Source organism: Molossus molossus, unplaced genomic scaffold (assembly GCF_014108415.1).
Source record: "Molossus molossus isolate mMolMol1 unplaced genomic scaffold, mMolMol1.p scaffold_m16_p_31, whole genome shotgun sequence".
Taxonomy (NCBI): Eukaryota; Metazoa; Chordata; class Mammalia; order Chiroptera; family Molossidae; genus Molossus; species Molossus molossus.
This window is the reverse complement of record NW_023425368.1, coordinates 2,097,824-2,112,352: the sequence shown is the minus strand read 5'-3', so window position 1 is coordinate 2,112,352 and position 14,529 is coordinate 2,097,824. Positions and strand designations below refer to the sequence as shown.

The window sequence follows — 14,529 nt, the reverse complement described above, 5'->3', positions numbered from 1 at the left end:
AGAGAACACCTTCCGGTGTTGCATTTGGTGTAAGTTCTTGGGTGAGGGGTTCTGCCAGTTTTGTTTCTCTGGAAGCTTCTTTGTGTGCCCCTGTGTCTGAAGGATGCGGTCACAGTGTACAGAACTGGACGTTTGCAGTTGCTCCTGCCTGCACCACCCCCACCCACCTGGTATCCACTGTCTCTGGCTTCCATACTTCCTCTCAGTCTATCTGTTGTTGCTCCCTTGAAGATGGCATGTCTTCCGGGGTACTTGAAAAGTTCCCCCTGTTCAGGGTGGGGCAAAGGTAGGTTTACAGTTGTTAGTATGGAAAACAATAGAAAGTTCTGGCCAGGTAACTCAGTTGGTTAAAGCGTGGTCCCGATAGGCCAAGATTGTGGGTTTGACCCTGGTGAAGGCACATGCAAGAATCAACCAGTGGCCCTGGCCAGTTTGGCTCAGCGGTTACAGCGTCGGCCTGCGGTCCGGAGAGACCCGGGTTCGGTTCCTGCTAAGGGCATGTACTTCGGTTGCAGTTTGTCCCCGGCCCTGGTTGGTCGTGTGGGTGGCAGCCACTCGATGTGTCCCTTCACGTCGATGTTTCTCTCTCTCTCTCCCTTCCTCTCTCTCCCTCCCACTCTATCTGTACAAAAAATGGAAAAATATCCTCGGGTGAGGATAAAAAAAAATAATAATAATAAAAGAATCAACCAGTGAATTTGTAAATAAGGGGAATGACGAAGAAGTGATGTTTCTCTCTCTCTCTCATCCTGTGTCTCTAAAATCAGTAAGTAAAAATGTTTAAATAATACAGGAATAAACTCTTGCCCAGCCAATGTGGCTCAGTGGTTGAGCATTGACCCATGCTCCAAGAGGTCGCTGGTTGGATTCCCGGTCAGGACACATGCCCAGGTTGTGGACCAGATCCCCAGTTGGGGGCATGCAGGAGGCGGCCAATCTCTGTTCTCTTTCATCAGTGTTTCTATCTCTCCTTTTCTCTCTCTCTCAAAATCATTAAAGAAAAAAAAAGAATAAACTCTTGTGTCCCGTGTGCTCATAACTGCACCCCTACCTTTGCCCACCCTGTGTTTTCAGTCAGCAGTTTCACTGTACTTACTGCACAGTAGTCCCCCCACACACGCACTGTGTCACTTCATGCTTTCAGTTAGCTGCTGTCAGTCATGGTCCAAAACTATCAAATGGACAGTTCCAGAAATAAACACATGATGAGTTCTAAATTGCATGCCGTTCTAAATAGTGGGGTGAAGCCTCTTGCTGCCCTGCTCCATCTGTAAGTGCTCCCCACCCATTAGCCCCTTAGTGGCTGTCTTGTTTACCAGATCGGCATCCCAGGATTGCCTGCATTTACATAGCCCATATCGGACCTCAGTGGTCCAAAGTGCAAGACCAGCAATGCTGGAGGTCGAGCTGCGCCAGAGGGAAGCCGTAAAGTGCTTGCTTTAAGTGAACAAGTGAGTGCAGTACAAGATGCTCAAAGCAAGAGACCGTGTTTACATAAACTTTCAGTACAGTGTGTCGTCATAGTTGTTCTGTTAGTTGCTGTTACTAGTCTCCTACTGTGTCTAGTTTATACATTTGACTTTATCCCAGGTACGAATGTATAGGAAAAGCGTGGTCTGCGTAGGGTTCAGTGCCTTCTGTGACTTCAGGCATCCACCGGAGGACTGCAGTGTGTCCCCCGCGAAGTCTGTCAGTCTGTCTGTTGACAGACTGTGCTGTGCCTGGATGTGTCTTCCCTTGTTTACCCTTCCTGGTGCCCATGGTGCTTCTGGAACGTGTAGCAGCTGCCTTGATCGGGTGGGGCTCTGAGCTCTTCTTTCCTGAGATAGTTTGGCTGCTCCTTCTCACTCTGCTCTCCGTCTAGAACCCCAGCTAGCAGTAGGCCCCACCTTCACTGTGACCGTGTCTCTCATGTTCGCTGCTAGGTGTCATATCCCTGGGTTCTGTTCCATTCTACATAACAGTTTTTTTTACCCTCACCCGAGGACATTTTTGCATTTATCTCCAGATAGAGTGGGAGGGAGAGAAAGAGAAACATCAACGTGAGAGACACATCAACTGGCTGCCACCCACACGACCCAAACCAGGGCCGAGGACAAACTGCAACTGAGGTACATGCCCATAGCAGGAACTGAACCCGGGTCCCTCTGGACCGCGGCCGTCGCTCCAACCGCTGAGCCAAATAGGCCAGGGCCCTTCTACATAACCTCTTTAATGTGCCGACTCCTCCACAGATTCCTCCTCTCTGTATGGTCTGCTGTCAGACCCATCCACTGAGTCCTTAAGTTGTTCTACTTTTGTCTTTTATCATTTTCATTTATTTGATTGTTTTGCTTCCTGGTCTCCCTCTGCCCAGATTTGTTAATATTGTCTTTTGGCTCCTTGGTATTGTAAGTATCATTATTTTAAAGCCCTTGTCTGGCCCTAACCAGTTTGGCTCAGCGGTAGAGCATCGGCCTGGGGACCAGAGAGTCCTGGGTTCGGTTCCCACTAGGGGCACATACCACAAAAACAAACAAACAAACAAAAAGCCCTTGTCTGATAACTCCAGTGTCTGCATCTCTTTTGGGTCTTTGCCACGTCGTGTGAGCTGCACGTCTGTGTGTGAGAAGTCAGAGGGGCCTGGGCGGTGCACTGGATGCTGCTGTTTTCCGGCACAGATCTCCGGGCTGGGCACACCAGCAGGCCTCAGGTCCTTAACCCCGACAAGCCAGTGGGATCACTCAAAGTCCAGCTTCATCTCCTCTTGGGCTGCTCTCTTTCCTGCTCTCTCACTCTGGGTGCAGCTCTTCCAGGACCCAGCCCTGGAGAGAGTGCAGGGCCTGTCCTCCTCACATGCACTCTGTTCGTGCCTCCCTGGGACTCTGTGGAGCTCCGATCCCTTGCTCAGCCCCCAGCTGCTGTCCTCTGCGTCAGCAGGGCTTCAGGTGGCTCTCCCTGGCTTAGCCCTCTTCGGGGTCTTAGCCTCAGCATTCCTGTCTCAGCAGCGGTCTACTAGGTCTGTGGGCTTTTGTCTTATTACCGTGCCCGGCTCTTTCGTTCTTAAGAAATGGGACCACCTCCCTCTTTTCAAGACTGTGAAGTACAACCTGTGCTTGGGTTTACTCTCCAAGCCCTTTGGAAGCTCAGCAATAGATATTGCTAAGAAATAGATGTGACTCACAGTGTCTGCCGTGGACTTAGCAACTCAGAGTGGGCCCGGGCCCAGGTGAAGTCTGCCCACGTCCCACCCTCTGGGGAAGAGACCAGAAAGGGGAATCACGTTTGTGTTCAGGAACAGGACTTGCTGGAGCTGTTAATGACACCGTGTAAGAAACTTACACTGATCTGCTTGTCCAGCTGAAATCAGGTCTGCCCTGAGCCGCCTCTGCCAGTGCTGTGCACACAGTCCCGCCCTCCGGTGGCAGGTGCTGGGGGTGCGGCTCCAGCGAAGGTCGGTGAGACCATGACAGCTCCCCAACTCGGCTCCGGGTGGGAGGGCCCAGGTGACAGAGGCAGCTCGCATTGACAATGTGCTGTGGGAGGGGGGAGGGGCAGAGGGAGGAGGAGGCGTCAACAGTAACCCAGAGCCTTCTGGTGGCGGTACCAGGCAAAGGAGCAAGTTTGGGGGAAGATGAGCTGGCTCAACAGACTGCCTCTGAGTATCTGGACAGGAAGGTAATTCGTATTGTGGCAGTGGACAGAATGGGAGGGAGAGGGTGGGGGCTCTGTGAGGTCCCTGAGGTGAGGCTGAAATCAGAGTGTCCACCCAATAGGAGCACCTCAGCTCTCGTGGTCCCCCCATGGAGCATGCAGTATGCATACCATCTGCACTGTGAGCGCCAGCCCACCCAGGCTCCTCCGGCCACCAAGGATGCATCTCTGGGGGTCGGGATAACAGACAGAAACCTGGAGCCCAGTTTTTATTTATCATGTGAAGGTTCACATGAAGCTGTAAGAAATAATACAGAGAGGTCCCTGTACCTTCCAGCCGGCCTCCCCAAGTAACATCCATCCCAGATGGCCATATGTGTGCTTGTCAACCAGCCCTCGGAGCCTTGGCCCCAAATGCCCATCGTCTGCAGCCACCATCCGTGGCCTAGTGCACACAGAAGCCAGGGTGTGGACGAGCCTGGTGTGCTTGTCCCCCAGGCCGTGCCTGTCTGCAAACCCGGACACAAGGGCCAGGTGGCAAAGCCTTTCAGCTTGGGCCCAGACCGCTTCTGTCCAGGAGAGCTGCCTATTGGACACGTGAAGGCGTGCGTGAGTCCACGCCGCGATCTGTGACCCCAGGTCACACGTCCAGCTTCTTTACAGGGTAGGGGCCCCGAAGGGAGGGCCATGGGAGCTGCGGAGGAGGTGGTCCCAGCGAGAGAAGGTGTGTCTGAGAGAACGCTGGGCGGGACCCTGAGGGAAGCACTTCACTGGCACAGCCTGTGCGACATGCCCTGCGGCGGCTCGTTGGTCCGGGTGTCGGTGCACCACCGCTGCAGATTCAGTCCCTGGTCCGGCACCACGAGACAACCAGTAAGTGCATGAACAAATGTAATGACAAATTGATGTTTCTCTCTCCCTGCCCCTTCCTCTCTCTCTAAAACCAATTTAAATATACATTAGTTTCTTTTTTTTAAAAAAAAAAAAAGGAAAGGAAAGCTACAGGGTAGGGGGAAATATTTGCAAATCCTACATCTAATGCAGGACTCACAGAACTGGAACAAAATGTTGTTAAAACTCAGTAAGAGAACACCCTGGCCGGGTGGCTCAGTTGCCGGGAGCATCGTCTCGTACACCAAAAGGCTGTGGGTTTTGTTCCTGGTTGGGGCGCACACCAGAGGCAACCAATCAGTTTCTCTCTCACATCGATGTTCCTCTCCCTCCCTCCCTCTCTAAAAAAAGAAGAAAACTCAATAAATAAATAAATAAATAAAATAAAATCACCAGATTAAAAATGGGCCCATGTTCTGAACAGACAAGTCGACAAAGGTGTCCATACACACGCCCATACGCATGTGTATAGTGTGACCCCACGTAGCCAGCTGGCCCAGAGACGCACTCAGCACCGAACAAGACCCCACTCCATGTCTATCAGGACGACCGCATCCAGAGCCCAGGCAGCCGGGTGCCGGTAGTGAGGGGCCACGGGGGCTGTCCCCACTGGGCTGGGATGGCTGCAGCCACTGAGGAGGACAGTTTGGCGGCTTGTCACCGAGCAACCCAAAGTGCTCACCGAGCTACCAGGCTCATTTGAAAACCTGCACATAAAATCTGCATGGAGCGCTGGCTCTCTGACCGCTCAGGGGGGCTACCCTGAGGGTCTTGAAGGTGAACTCAACGGAATGGATGGGTGTGGCGATCAGAGAAGCGGAGCCCAGCTGGTGATGAAGAGGGTGAGCTGTTGACCGCTCGTTGCGGAGCTGAGCTGCACGCTCGGTGGAGGCAGCCAGACCTGCGTGACTCACTCAGGACAGTGCGGAACAGGCAGACCAGGGTGGGGCGGGGATGAGAGTAGGGGAACGAGCAGTGGTTGCCGCCAAGGGGCACCTCAGGGCGAAGGGGCATTGGTAGCTGTAAGGTGGGTAGAAAGCCAAAGACCTCAATGTATGCAAACTAACAACAGTGCAAATAAAACTCACCAGACTGCACACCTGAGATATTTGCATTTCACTGTAGACTACTCTCAAAAGTTTTTTTTTAATGTTTTTATTGATTTTTTTAGAGAGAGAGAGGAACATGGATGTGAGAAACATCCATCAGCTGCCTCCTGCACGCCCCCTGCTGGGGATCCAGCCCTTAACCCAGGCATGTGCCCTGACCGGGAATTGAACCAGGACCTCTCAGTCCATAGGACGATGTTCCATCCACTGGACCACACCTGCCAGGCTACTCTCAAAAGTTTTAAACACTGGGGTCCCTGAAGACTTTGTTGATGTTTATCTTTTTTATACAGAAGTTTAATTATAGTTCAGAAACAAGTGAAAAACTTTTTCGGAAGACAGTGACTCTGCGTAGACTGCAGTTATTGGGGTGCTGGTGCGTTAGGGCACCCCGCTTTCTCTCCTGAGACACGCCCACCTGCAGTCTGAGCAGAGGTGCGAGGTGCCCAGTGGCTGCATTGAGTCAGGAGAGGGCAAGCAGCTCCCGGGGCTGGCTCGGATCGCCGCGGGCTACAGGGCTGCCGCGTCCTGGCTGTCTCCTGCTCAGGGTTAAGGATGCACAGGAACTAGGCGTCATCAGGGCCTGTCAGACAGATGACACTCAGTGTGATCCCCTCCCAGGCAGCAAGCCCCGTTCCGTGTGCTGCTGGCCTGTTCCATCCACAGGGCCGGGTGTACCCGCCACAGCCCGCTGTCCCGAGGGCCCTTGCCTCTTAAACTGGAGGGTCTGTGACCACACAGGACAGACCAGTTAGGACCCTAGCACACACTGTCGCAGGGCTGGGGCCCCGCTCCACGCCTTGCCTGGGGGCCGCGCAGGGCCTGGTGAGCCCGGAGCTGTCGGAGGACAGACCCCACCGCTACTCAGGAACCAGGCAGCGATGAGGGTCCCATTCCCCTGAACCCCCAGGAGTGTGGCAGACAGCGCCACGGTGCCCTGACCGGGAGGACAGCGCCCCACGGTGCTCTTTCCGGAACACTCCTCAAGGAGCAGCAGCTGAGAGGACTCGGGTGTCCTGCGGGTGGCACTCAGGGTGAGGGCTCCAGATCTTGGGGCCTTGTGCCTGCAGCACAGCCCCGGGATGGCACCTGCAGGGCACAGGGCTGCGGGGCTGAGCTGCCACAAGCTCCGCAGGGTGCCGGGCGCAGGGCTGCAGGGCCGAGCTCACCACCTTCCTGGGCCCAGCCGCGTGGGTCACCAGGGGTCTGTCCAGGAGCTTGTGGAAAGCTGAGCCGTGGTGCCAGGGAAGGGGTGCCCTCGAACAGTGCCTGCTCTTACAGGTGAGCTACTGCCAGGCTGGGCCAGGGGGTGGGCGTCCTGCTGCTGCGCCCGGGTGGGGAGGGCAGTAAGAGGAAGGCCACACAGTGAGCACGGCTGCTGTCAGAACCGACCCCCACCGCAGGAGAGCCTCCCCCACGGCCCCAGCAGCCCCCTCCCGGCAGTGCAGGGTGCTGCCTCCCAGCTGCTCTCTGGCTCCTGTGGCCACAGCCCTCCACCCTCCCCACCCAGACGCCCCTACATCCCACTGATCCTCTGCCTCACCCCTGGCCACCGCCCAGCCACGCTCGAGCCCATGGCTGGACAAAACCCAGATGGCAGCGTGTGTGTGCCCCAGCCTTACTCCTGAACCCAGGACACGCAGTCGGTCCCCCGGAGCTGGGACTCCCCACCCCCGTGCCCTCACTGTGGCCCCTGTGGGGAAGGGGGTGGCTGCAGCCGGAACATCTGCCTGACCCTCAGCACAGGATGCCCTCCATGCTGGGCCTCGGTGCAGGGGGTCTTCTGCCCCTGGCCCCCCAGTCCTCGGTGGGAGAGCGTGTCCCCTAGACCCTGGAGTCACAGGCACACGGTTGGCAAAGGCCTTGGGTTCGGCAAGGACCACCTGCCGGCACCTGACTCGTCTCACTGGGAACGGGCTCTGATTTGTTGGGGGTGGGGGGCTTTTCAAGCTTCTTCATTCTGGGTTCCCCAAACTGTGGAGGTCCCAGGCCCATCATGACCTCACTGTAGGGAAAGCCCTCTCAAAGGGGACGCACTAGGTGAGCACCATGCCCACCAGCCTGACCCAGGGCGGCACCAGGGTGGCACCAGGGCTGAGCACGAGGCAGGCCGAGCACCCTGTGCCCTCGTCAGGACCAGAACACACACCCAGAAGTGTGAGTCTGCCCAGGGGGACCATCCCCCGGACGCTCCCTCTCCCTGGGGCCCCAACCCAGCCCACCTCACTCCACCCCTCACAAAGCCAGCCCTACCCCAGGGGTGTCTGAGCTGAGGCTCAGGGCCAGGAGTCATCCAGAACACCCAGGGCCTCCCCAAGTGAGGCACCGGGAGCCCCAGGGACATGCCCCTCTCGGCTGGTCAGCCAGGGGTGTGGACAAGCCCTTGGCCCACTCTGCAGTGTCTGGTTCCTCCGGGGTGTGTTCCCGCTGAGCAGGGCACATCCTGTTGCCCCCCAGGTTATCAGCCTGGCTGACCTAGCCCTTAGAGCCGATGGCCTTGGGATGGGGGGGACTTCGTCCACAAGCCAAGGCCCCACCCACAAGGCCCACCAGACGAATTCGGAGTCCCCCTGGGGGACTACCTGGACCAGCGGCACAGGGGACCCAGCTCAGGCTGCCCCTCCCACACCTGCTGTCCCCAGACCCCTTCTTGCTCACCCTGCAGCTGTGGGGTACCTACACCCTGGAGAACAAGCACATGCTTGTGCCACGGCGAACACCGTCCTCCAGGTGCACAGACGTGACCCACGTGTGCAGGGCTGAGTGCCCGGGCCACAGAGAGGGCCGACTGAGCCGGGGAAGTGCCCTCCACTGAGGCGGCAGGAATGGGCTGAGCCCTCTGCCAGCCTCCCCGTCGATGGCACTGCCCATGGCACTGCGGGGCACAGGCAGGGCCCCAGGTGTGCACACATCAGCAGCCCACTCAAGGCGCCTTGGGTGACAGGTGGGGGCTCTATTAGCCTGACACACGTGCCCACACCTGGGCCTCCTGATGCTGCCCCTGGGAGGGTGGCAGGAGTCCCTGTCCCGGCCCCAGCAGGCCACACCGCTCCAGCACCTTCAGGCCTCGACGGCAGAGCTCCGAAGGCTGGTGACCTTCCCTCTCCCAGGTGGGCCCAAGCACAGGGTCCCCTCCTGATCCACCCTCTTCGGGAAATAAATAGTGGGGAGAGCCCCCAGGTCCCCGCCCATCTCTCCTGCTCTGAGATTCGGAAGACCAGCTGGGGCTTGGCATCAGGGCGGATGCGGCAGACCATGGGGCCAGCAGCCTGGAGGGTTATTCCGTGTCAGGCCAGGACAGCCACACAGGGAGCCATGAGGACATCACAGGGCACACCCGGCATGGGCCATGTGGCCGGGAGCAGCAGCTCACCCAGCCTGCTTGTCCCAGCAGGACCTGGAGTCCCCACGGTACCCCTGCCCTGGAGCGAGCAGCTCCAGCACCCAGACGCTCCCCAGCGGACGGGCCGGCCCTCCCACCCAGCCTGAGTGCCCAGCTGTCCCCAAGGCTGAGAAGTGGCCTTTGCGGGGGCACCAGAGGCTGTGTCTGGCCTGCCTGTCCCCAGCAGTAAGCCAGCTCTGGGGACTGGCTGTAGCCGGTGACGGCATTCCCTCCCAGTGAGCCCAGACTGCGGGCAGGTGGCCCACGACGAGCCGCTATACTGGGTCCCTTCAACACTCACTGGGGCCACCCTGGGCCCAGCGACTGTCCCGCCCAGCCCCATGAAGACCAAGCCTTGGGGCGCAAGACACTCCTCCTGCCCCGAGGCCTCAAACATCCCTGCCACAGAGAAGCTACAGACTTGGGGGTCTCCAGAGATGAGGGTAACAAAGCCTGGTGGCCGAGACCTCGGCCCGCCAGCAGCATGCCTTGGAGGGCAGGGGCGCCCTGAGCCTGACCCCAGCCTGAATGAGCCCAGTGGTCCTGGGAGCAAAGAGCCACCCCAGTGTGTGTGTGGGGGGGGGGGTGGGCAGGCATCCAGACCCACTGTCACAGAGAGGGCAGGAGGGTTGACTAGACTTAGGCCCTGACTGCCACCTGGCACGGACGGGGCAGGGCAACTGTCTTTCAGGGTCCCAAAGCTCAGGACCTGGGAACCCACCTGCGGGAGGGGGGGAGGGGGCTCCGAGGTGATGGACACCAGCCCCATCTGGTTTCAGCATTCCCTAACAAGGCGCCCCCTTCCAGGGCCCTTGCTCTCAGCTCCCCGCACTTCGCTAGTTCAGGTTCCATGAAGCGTTTTGTCAAAACCTTAAACCGTGTGACCAGCCTGTGCTTGCAGCACGAGGAGCCCGGAGCAGCAGAGGGACCGCTGGCGGGAAGACGCCGAGGTCCCCCCACACGAGAGGCCGCACACATCACAGCTGCCCAGCCTCAGCCACACGCCAGGATCAAGACCATCAAATAATTTACTGCAATTGAACCTGCACCCAGTGGGCCGGGACGGGGCTGCGAAGAGGCTTGGCAGGCGGGCCAGTGGCCTCGGTTCATGACAGTCTGTGCAAAGCGTCCTGGGAGGCCCACGATCGCTCTGTCCACCGACCCTGGGCTGGCTGGGCTCTGGCGGCACTTCCTTCCTTCCTTCCCCTCCTCCCAGCGTCCGGCACCTCCAGGGCTGCGCCTGTGCAGGGCGGGCACGCAGGGCCCGCAGGGGCGTCAGGAGAGCAGGCACTTGCAGCTCATGCAGCCCGGGCCGCCCTCGTCCGGCGGGCTCAGCTTGCGCACCTTGTGCTGCCGGATCTCGCGCACCAGTGTGTAAAACGCGTCCTCCACGCCCTGGGGAGAAGGGGCTGCTCAGAGGGGGCCTCGGCCTGAAGGCCCAGCAGGGGAGGAGACCTGGAGACCTAGGGACCCCTGACTTGAGCTCCAGCAGAATCCCAGCCCCTTCTCCACCTGCACCCCCAAACAAGGAGCCGTGCCCTACTCCTCTTGCTGCCCCAGGGGCCCCCCCATCAGACACCAGCTCCCCACAGGGGAGAGCAGCCCTAGGACTGGCTCCAAGCTTGACCCATCCTATGTCAGCTCTGAGCTACTGCCCTTGTCCCCAACAGTCTGCTAAGGGATCAGGGCACTCTGGGGGCAGAGGGGTTGGGGCCCTAGGGTCACCGCTCCGGCCTGGCTCAAGACAGCTCTCTCCAGGGACCTCCAACTCCACCTTCCCCAAGAGCTGTTCCAGTCCTGACCCCGGCCCTGGCCTCCCTCGCTGCCCTGCCGTCCCGGGAGACTTACAGCGAGAGGGGCCGCTGGGTCACGGGGTTCCCGGAGGGTCCCAGAGGGTCCCGGAGCTGGAGCCAGAGCCAGAGCGGCTGCCCTGTGTTGAGGGAGAGGGGCAATGAGCAAGGATCCCTGGCGGGGTGGGGCCCTGGCTAGCTGTGGGCGGGGAGCTGGCTCACCTGACGCGTCTTGGCCGAAGTCTCAATGTAAGGGATGCCATAGCTGCGGGCAAGGTCCTGCGCCTGCCGAGACTCCACAGTGCGTGCAGCCAGGTCACACTTGTTCCCTACCAGCACCATGGGTACGTCATCCGAGTCCTTCACCCGCTTGATCTGCTCCCTGCAAGGAGGAAGGTGTAAGCTGGCTGGCAGGCTGCAGGCATGGCTGCATCCAGGCACACCAAGTGAAAACGGGGAGGCCTCCAGGAGTGGTGGGTAGCTCACCGGTACTGGTGAATGTCCTCAAAAGACTTGGTGTTGTTGATGGCGAACACACAGAGAAAGCCCTCCCCAGTGCGCATGTACTGGTCCCGCATGGCGCTGTACTCCTCCTGGCCTGCTGTGTCCAAGATGTCCAGCAGACATGTCTCCCCGTCAATGACCACTTGCTTCCGGTAGGAATCCTGTGGGAGGACACTGCTCAGAGACCCCCAACCTCTGGGAACGGGGCGTCGGCACCACCAACCCCTCCCCGCACCTCCTGTGCTCCCCAGGTCCTCCGTCAAGGGGACCCCTCCTGCAGAGCAAGCAGAGAACAAGCCACCTGAGGCTGTGGGGTTGGGGTGAGGAGCCAGCCTGCTCACCTCGATGGTGGGGTCATACTCGTCCACAAAGTGGTTCTGGATGAGCTGGATAGTCAGGGCGCTCTTCCCCACACCTCCAGCACCCACCACCACCAGCTTATACTCCGTCATCGCTCCGCACGGGGCTGCAGCACGAGGCACTGTGGTGGTCTCCTGTCCCACCTGTAGGGGAAGTGCCATCAGCCATGCCCAGGCCCCACAAGGCAGACCTGTTGAGCTCTGGGCCCCAACACCTAGCTAACAGGGGTGGCCCCTAGAATGCTGGCCCACCGCCCCCACCTGTGGCACCTCCAGCTCAGGAGTGGGAGAGGGGTGCCGCCTCCAGCTGCACTTAGTCTAACTGTGAAAGAGGCAGGAAGCTGGCCCCCCAAAGGCAGGGCTGACAGCTGAGAGCATCTCCCTACCACGCACCCGAATTAGAACTTGCTGGGTAGGCAGAAAGCCGCAACTGGAGGTGCCTGGGGCTGAGGTTACAGTGCCCTCTCCCTACAAGAACAGGTCCTGCCACGGTGGAACGCACAGCAACGTGCCCAGGCAGGCCAGTGCCAACCCGCAACCGGTTCTGGGCCCCACTGGGCATGTGGGTGCATTCGACAAGTACTACTGAGCGCCTACTACATGCCAGGAGCTGTTCCAGGCCAGTGACAGCAGAGAAAGAGCCCAGCCCCCCGCCCTGGTGGGCTCAGCTCAGAGGAGACCCACACAGAAAAAGGGGGAACAGGCGGTGTCCTTCGCAACGGGAACTTTGGAGAAAACAAGGCAGGTAAGGAAGCCGGGTGGGGCAAGGGTTCCGGGGAAGCACAGGTTAACCAACAAGAAAAGACCAAAGGAGATGTGGGAGCAGAGAGACAGGTGGGAATGAAAAAGGGCCTGAGGACAAGGCCCCAGCTAGGGTGTCTCCAATTCCCGATGCTGAATGAGGTGGTGCCCTTGTGGGGACAGTGGACTTGCCAGCCCTCGGACTGACCCGCTGCGCCCGAGCTCTTCGGCAGGATCCTTGGGCTGTGGCGGTGGGAGACCCCGCCTGGAGCGCGGCCACAGGCGGGCCTCGGCGCAGGGGGCACCACACCACTGAGGGCCCCGCGGGCCCCCAGGAGGACGGAGCCCGGGACACGGAGCCCGGAGCTGACCAGGGCGCGGCACACCCAGCGCCCGGCGCCCGCAGCCCCCGGCCCCAGCCGCAGCGCCCCGCCCGCGGCTCACCTGCGCCCCCGCGCGCCCTGCGAGGACGGCAGCTCCCCGCCCCGGGCCGCTCGGCCCTACCGCCCGACTCCGGCGCCCCCGCCCGCCGAGGCGCCCCCCGCCGTACTCACCGCTCACTGGCGCGACTGCCCCCGGGGCCGGAGCGGGCGGGGGCGGGGACCGGGGAGCGCGACTCCTCCGGCGCATGGGCTCCGTCCGCGGCGGGTGCGGCTCCAGCTGCGGACGGCGGACGCGAGCGCGGGCGGCGGACACTCTCCCGGGCCCGCGCACGCGCCGCCCCGCGCCCGTCCATTAGCCCGGCGCGGCAGGTCATTGGTCGTGATCTCAGGAGCCCGCCTCCAGCCCCGCCCAGCCCCGCTCCGGTTGGCCTAGAGGCCCGCCCCTCAGGGGCCGCGGCGGGCGGGGCTTCCGGGAGCGGAAGGCGCGGAGGGCGGTGCCGGGTTGGTTGGCCCTCGTGGGCCGCGGCCTGGACAGGGGGCTGTTGCCGCTGGCGCGGGAGGAGGGCGTCGCGCTGGGCCGAGGGTTCCGGGGCGACAGCTTCTCCAGGGAAGACCCGGACCCCCGGGAACAGGGCGGACTCCCGGAGAGTTAGAGACTGTGCGGGGAGGCGAGGCGGTGGCCGGGTGTGGTCTGGGGTGGGGTCGCCGGGGCCCCGCTCGAGGCCCCTGAGCGGCCACGGGAGCTCCGCGCCGCGCCCTCCGAGGTCTTCCCCGCGCTGTGCAGTCCACCGAGGGGCCCCGAGTGGAAAACAGTGCTCAGGAAGGGCGGAGCCCGCAGGGTCAGCACCGTGGGCGCCCCCCAGGATTCTGGCTGGAGAAGGTGGAGGGGCAGCCAGAGCGAGGGTCGGGTGCTGGAAGCCGACCCGGGCCGCGCCAGGAGCCTGAGACCCTCAGTGGCGGGGGGCTCGGCTGTCCTGCACCCCCTTTCCCGCAGGTGGCTCGGGGACGGCCGCCTACCCCCTCCTAGGACGCTTGGCAGTTTCGGCGCGGACCTTAGATGGGACACGGCCGTGCACCCAGGCGCAGGCAGTGCAGGAGCGCCGGGTCTGAGCCCGCGAAGGAGCGAGTCGGCCCGGTACTCACGGGGATCTTGCTTCTCACGTAGCGCGCATTCCCGCACCCCCTACCCACCAACCTCCCCCAACTTGGGCAGGCCCTACAGTCTGCTGGCCTGCCCAGCCCCCCCAAACCCAGAAGTCCAGCACCCCAGAAGCTCACCGTGTGGCCCAGTGAACAAACGGTGCCCCACAAATCCAATCCGAAAGTTGCCATAGGGGTGTGAACGAAGTCTCCCCCCAGCCAAAGCACAAAAGTGTACAAACTGGTTCCTTCCAGGACTCTCAAAAAGACATGTTGCCAACATTTTTATTTCAAAGTAACGCCTAGACACCCTCTCTGTTCACCATATTCACAAAGCAGGATTGTGCAGTACACTTTTCAGGCTCAACTGCACCCGGCTCCCGCGCCACCGGCCCCCTCCCCTGAGCTCACCCCCTGCAGGCCTTGACCCTGGGGGGCCGCCCCGCGCTCCCCCACGGCGTGGACCCCAGGTGCGGTGGCGTCAGGCGGGGGCTCCCGCGCACTGTGCCGCGGCTGACAGATCCCGGATCCTGGATCGAGCCTGATGCGCGTCTTAAGGGCGGATAAGTGAAAGCCGGTGGTGCGTCCCTTGTGGGC

General features: G+C 60.8%; 1 protein-coding gene across 2 annotated transcripts; it reads right to left on the bottom strand.

Moving 5' to 3' along the window:
- Window positions 1-9,825: 9,825 nt before the first annotated feature.
- Window positions 9,826-13,009, bottom strand: HRAS (HRas proto-oncogene, GTPase). Of its 2 annotated transcripts, XM_036281090.1 has the most exons (6): window positions 12,964-13,009; window positions 11,651-11,812; window positions 11,292-11,470; window positions 11,028-11,187; window positions 10,864-10,945; window positions 10,338-10,410 (listed from the first exon to the last, which is right to left on the bottom strand). In XM_036281090.1, exons 2-5 carry the CDS (start codon window positions 11,759-11,761, stop codon window positions 10,883-10,885), a joined length of 513 nt encoding a protein of 170 aa, XP_036136983.1. In that variant the 5' UTR covers window positions 11,762-11,812; window positions 12,964-13,009; the 3' UTR covers window positions 10,338-10,410; window positions 10,864-10,882. The 2 variants fall into 2 exon arrangements, with proteins under 2 accessions (XP_036136982.1, XP_036136983.1); XM_036281089.1 differs by lacking the exon at window positions 10,864-10,945 and having other exon boundaries at window positions 9,826-10,410.
- Window positions 13,010-14,529: the final 1,520 nt, after the last annotated feature.

Bases quoted from the DNA above. Each gene is read 5' to 3' on its own strand.
- HRAS (XM_036281089.1), bottom strand. From the start codon at position 11,761: ATGACGGAGTATAAGCTGGTGGTGGTGGGTGCTGGAGGTGTGGGGAAG. The intron at 11,188-11,291 runs GTGAGCTACCCA...TCCTCCTTGCAG, and splicing joins GAGGACATTCACCAGTACCG to GGAGCAGATCAAGCGGGTGA. The intron at 10,411-11,027 runs GTGAGCCAGCTC...CCTTCTCCCCAG, and splicing joins CTTCGGCCAAGACGCGTCAG to GGCGTGGAGGACGCGTTTTA.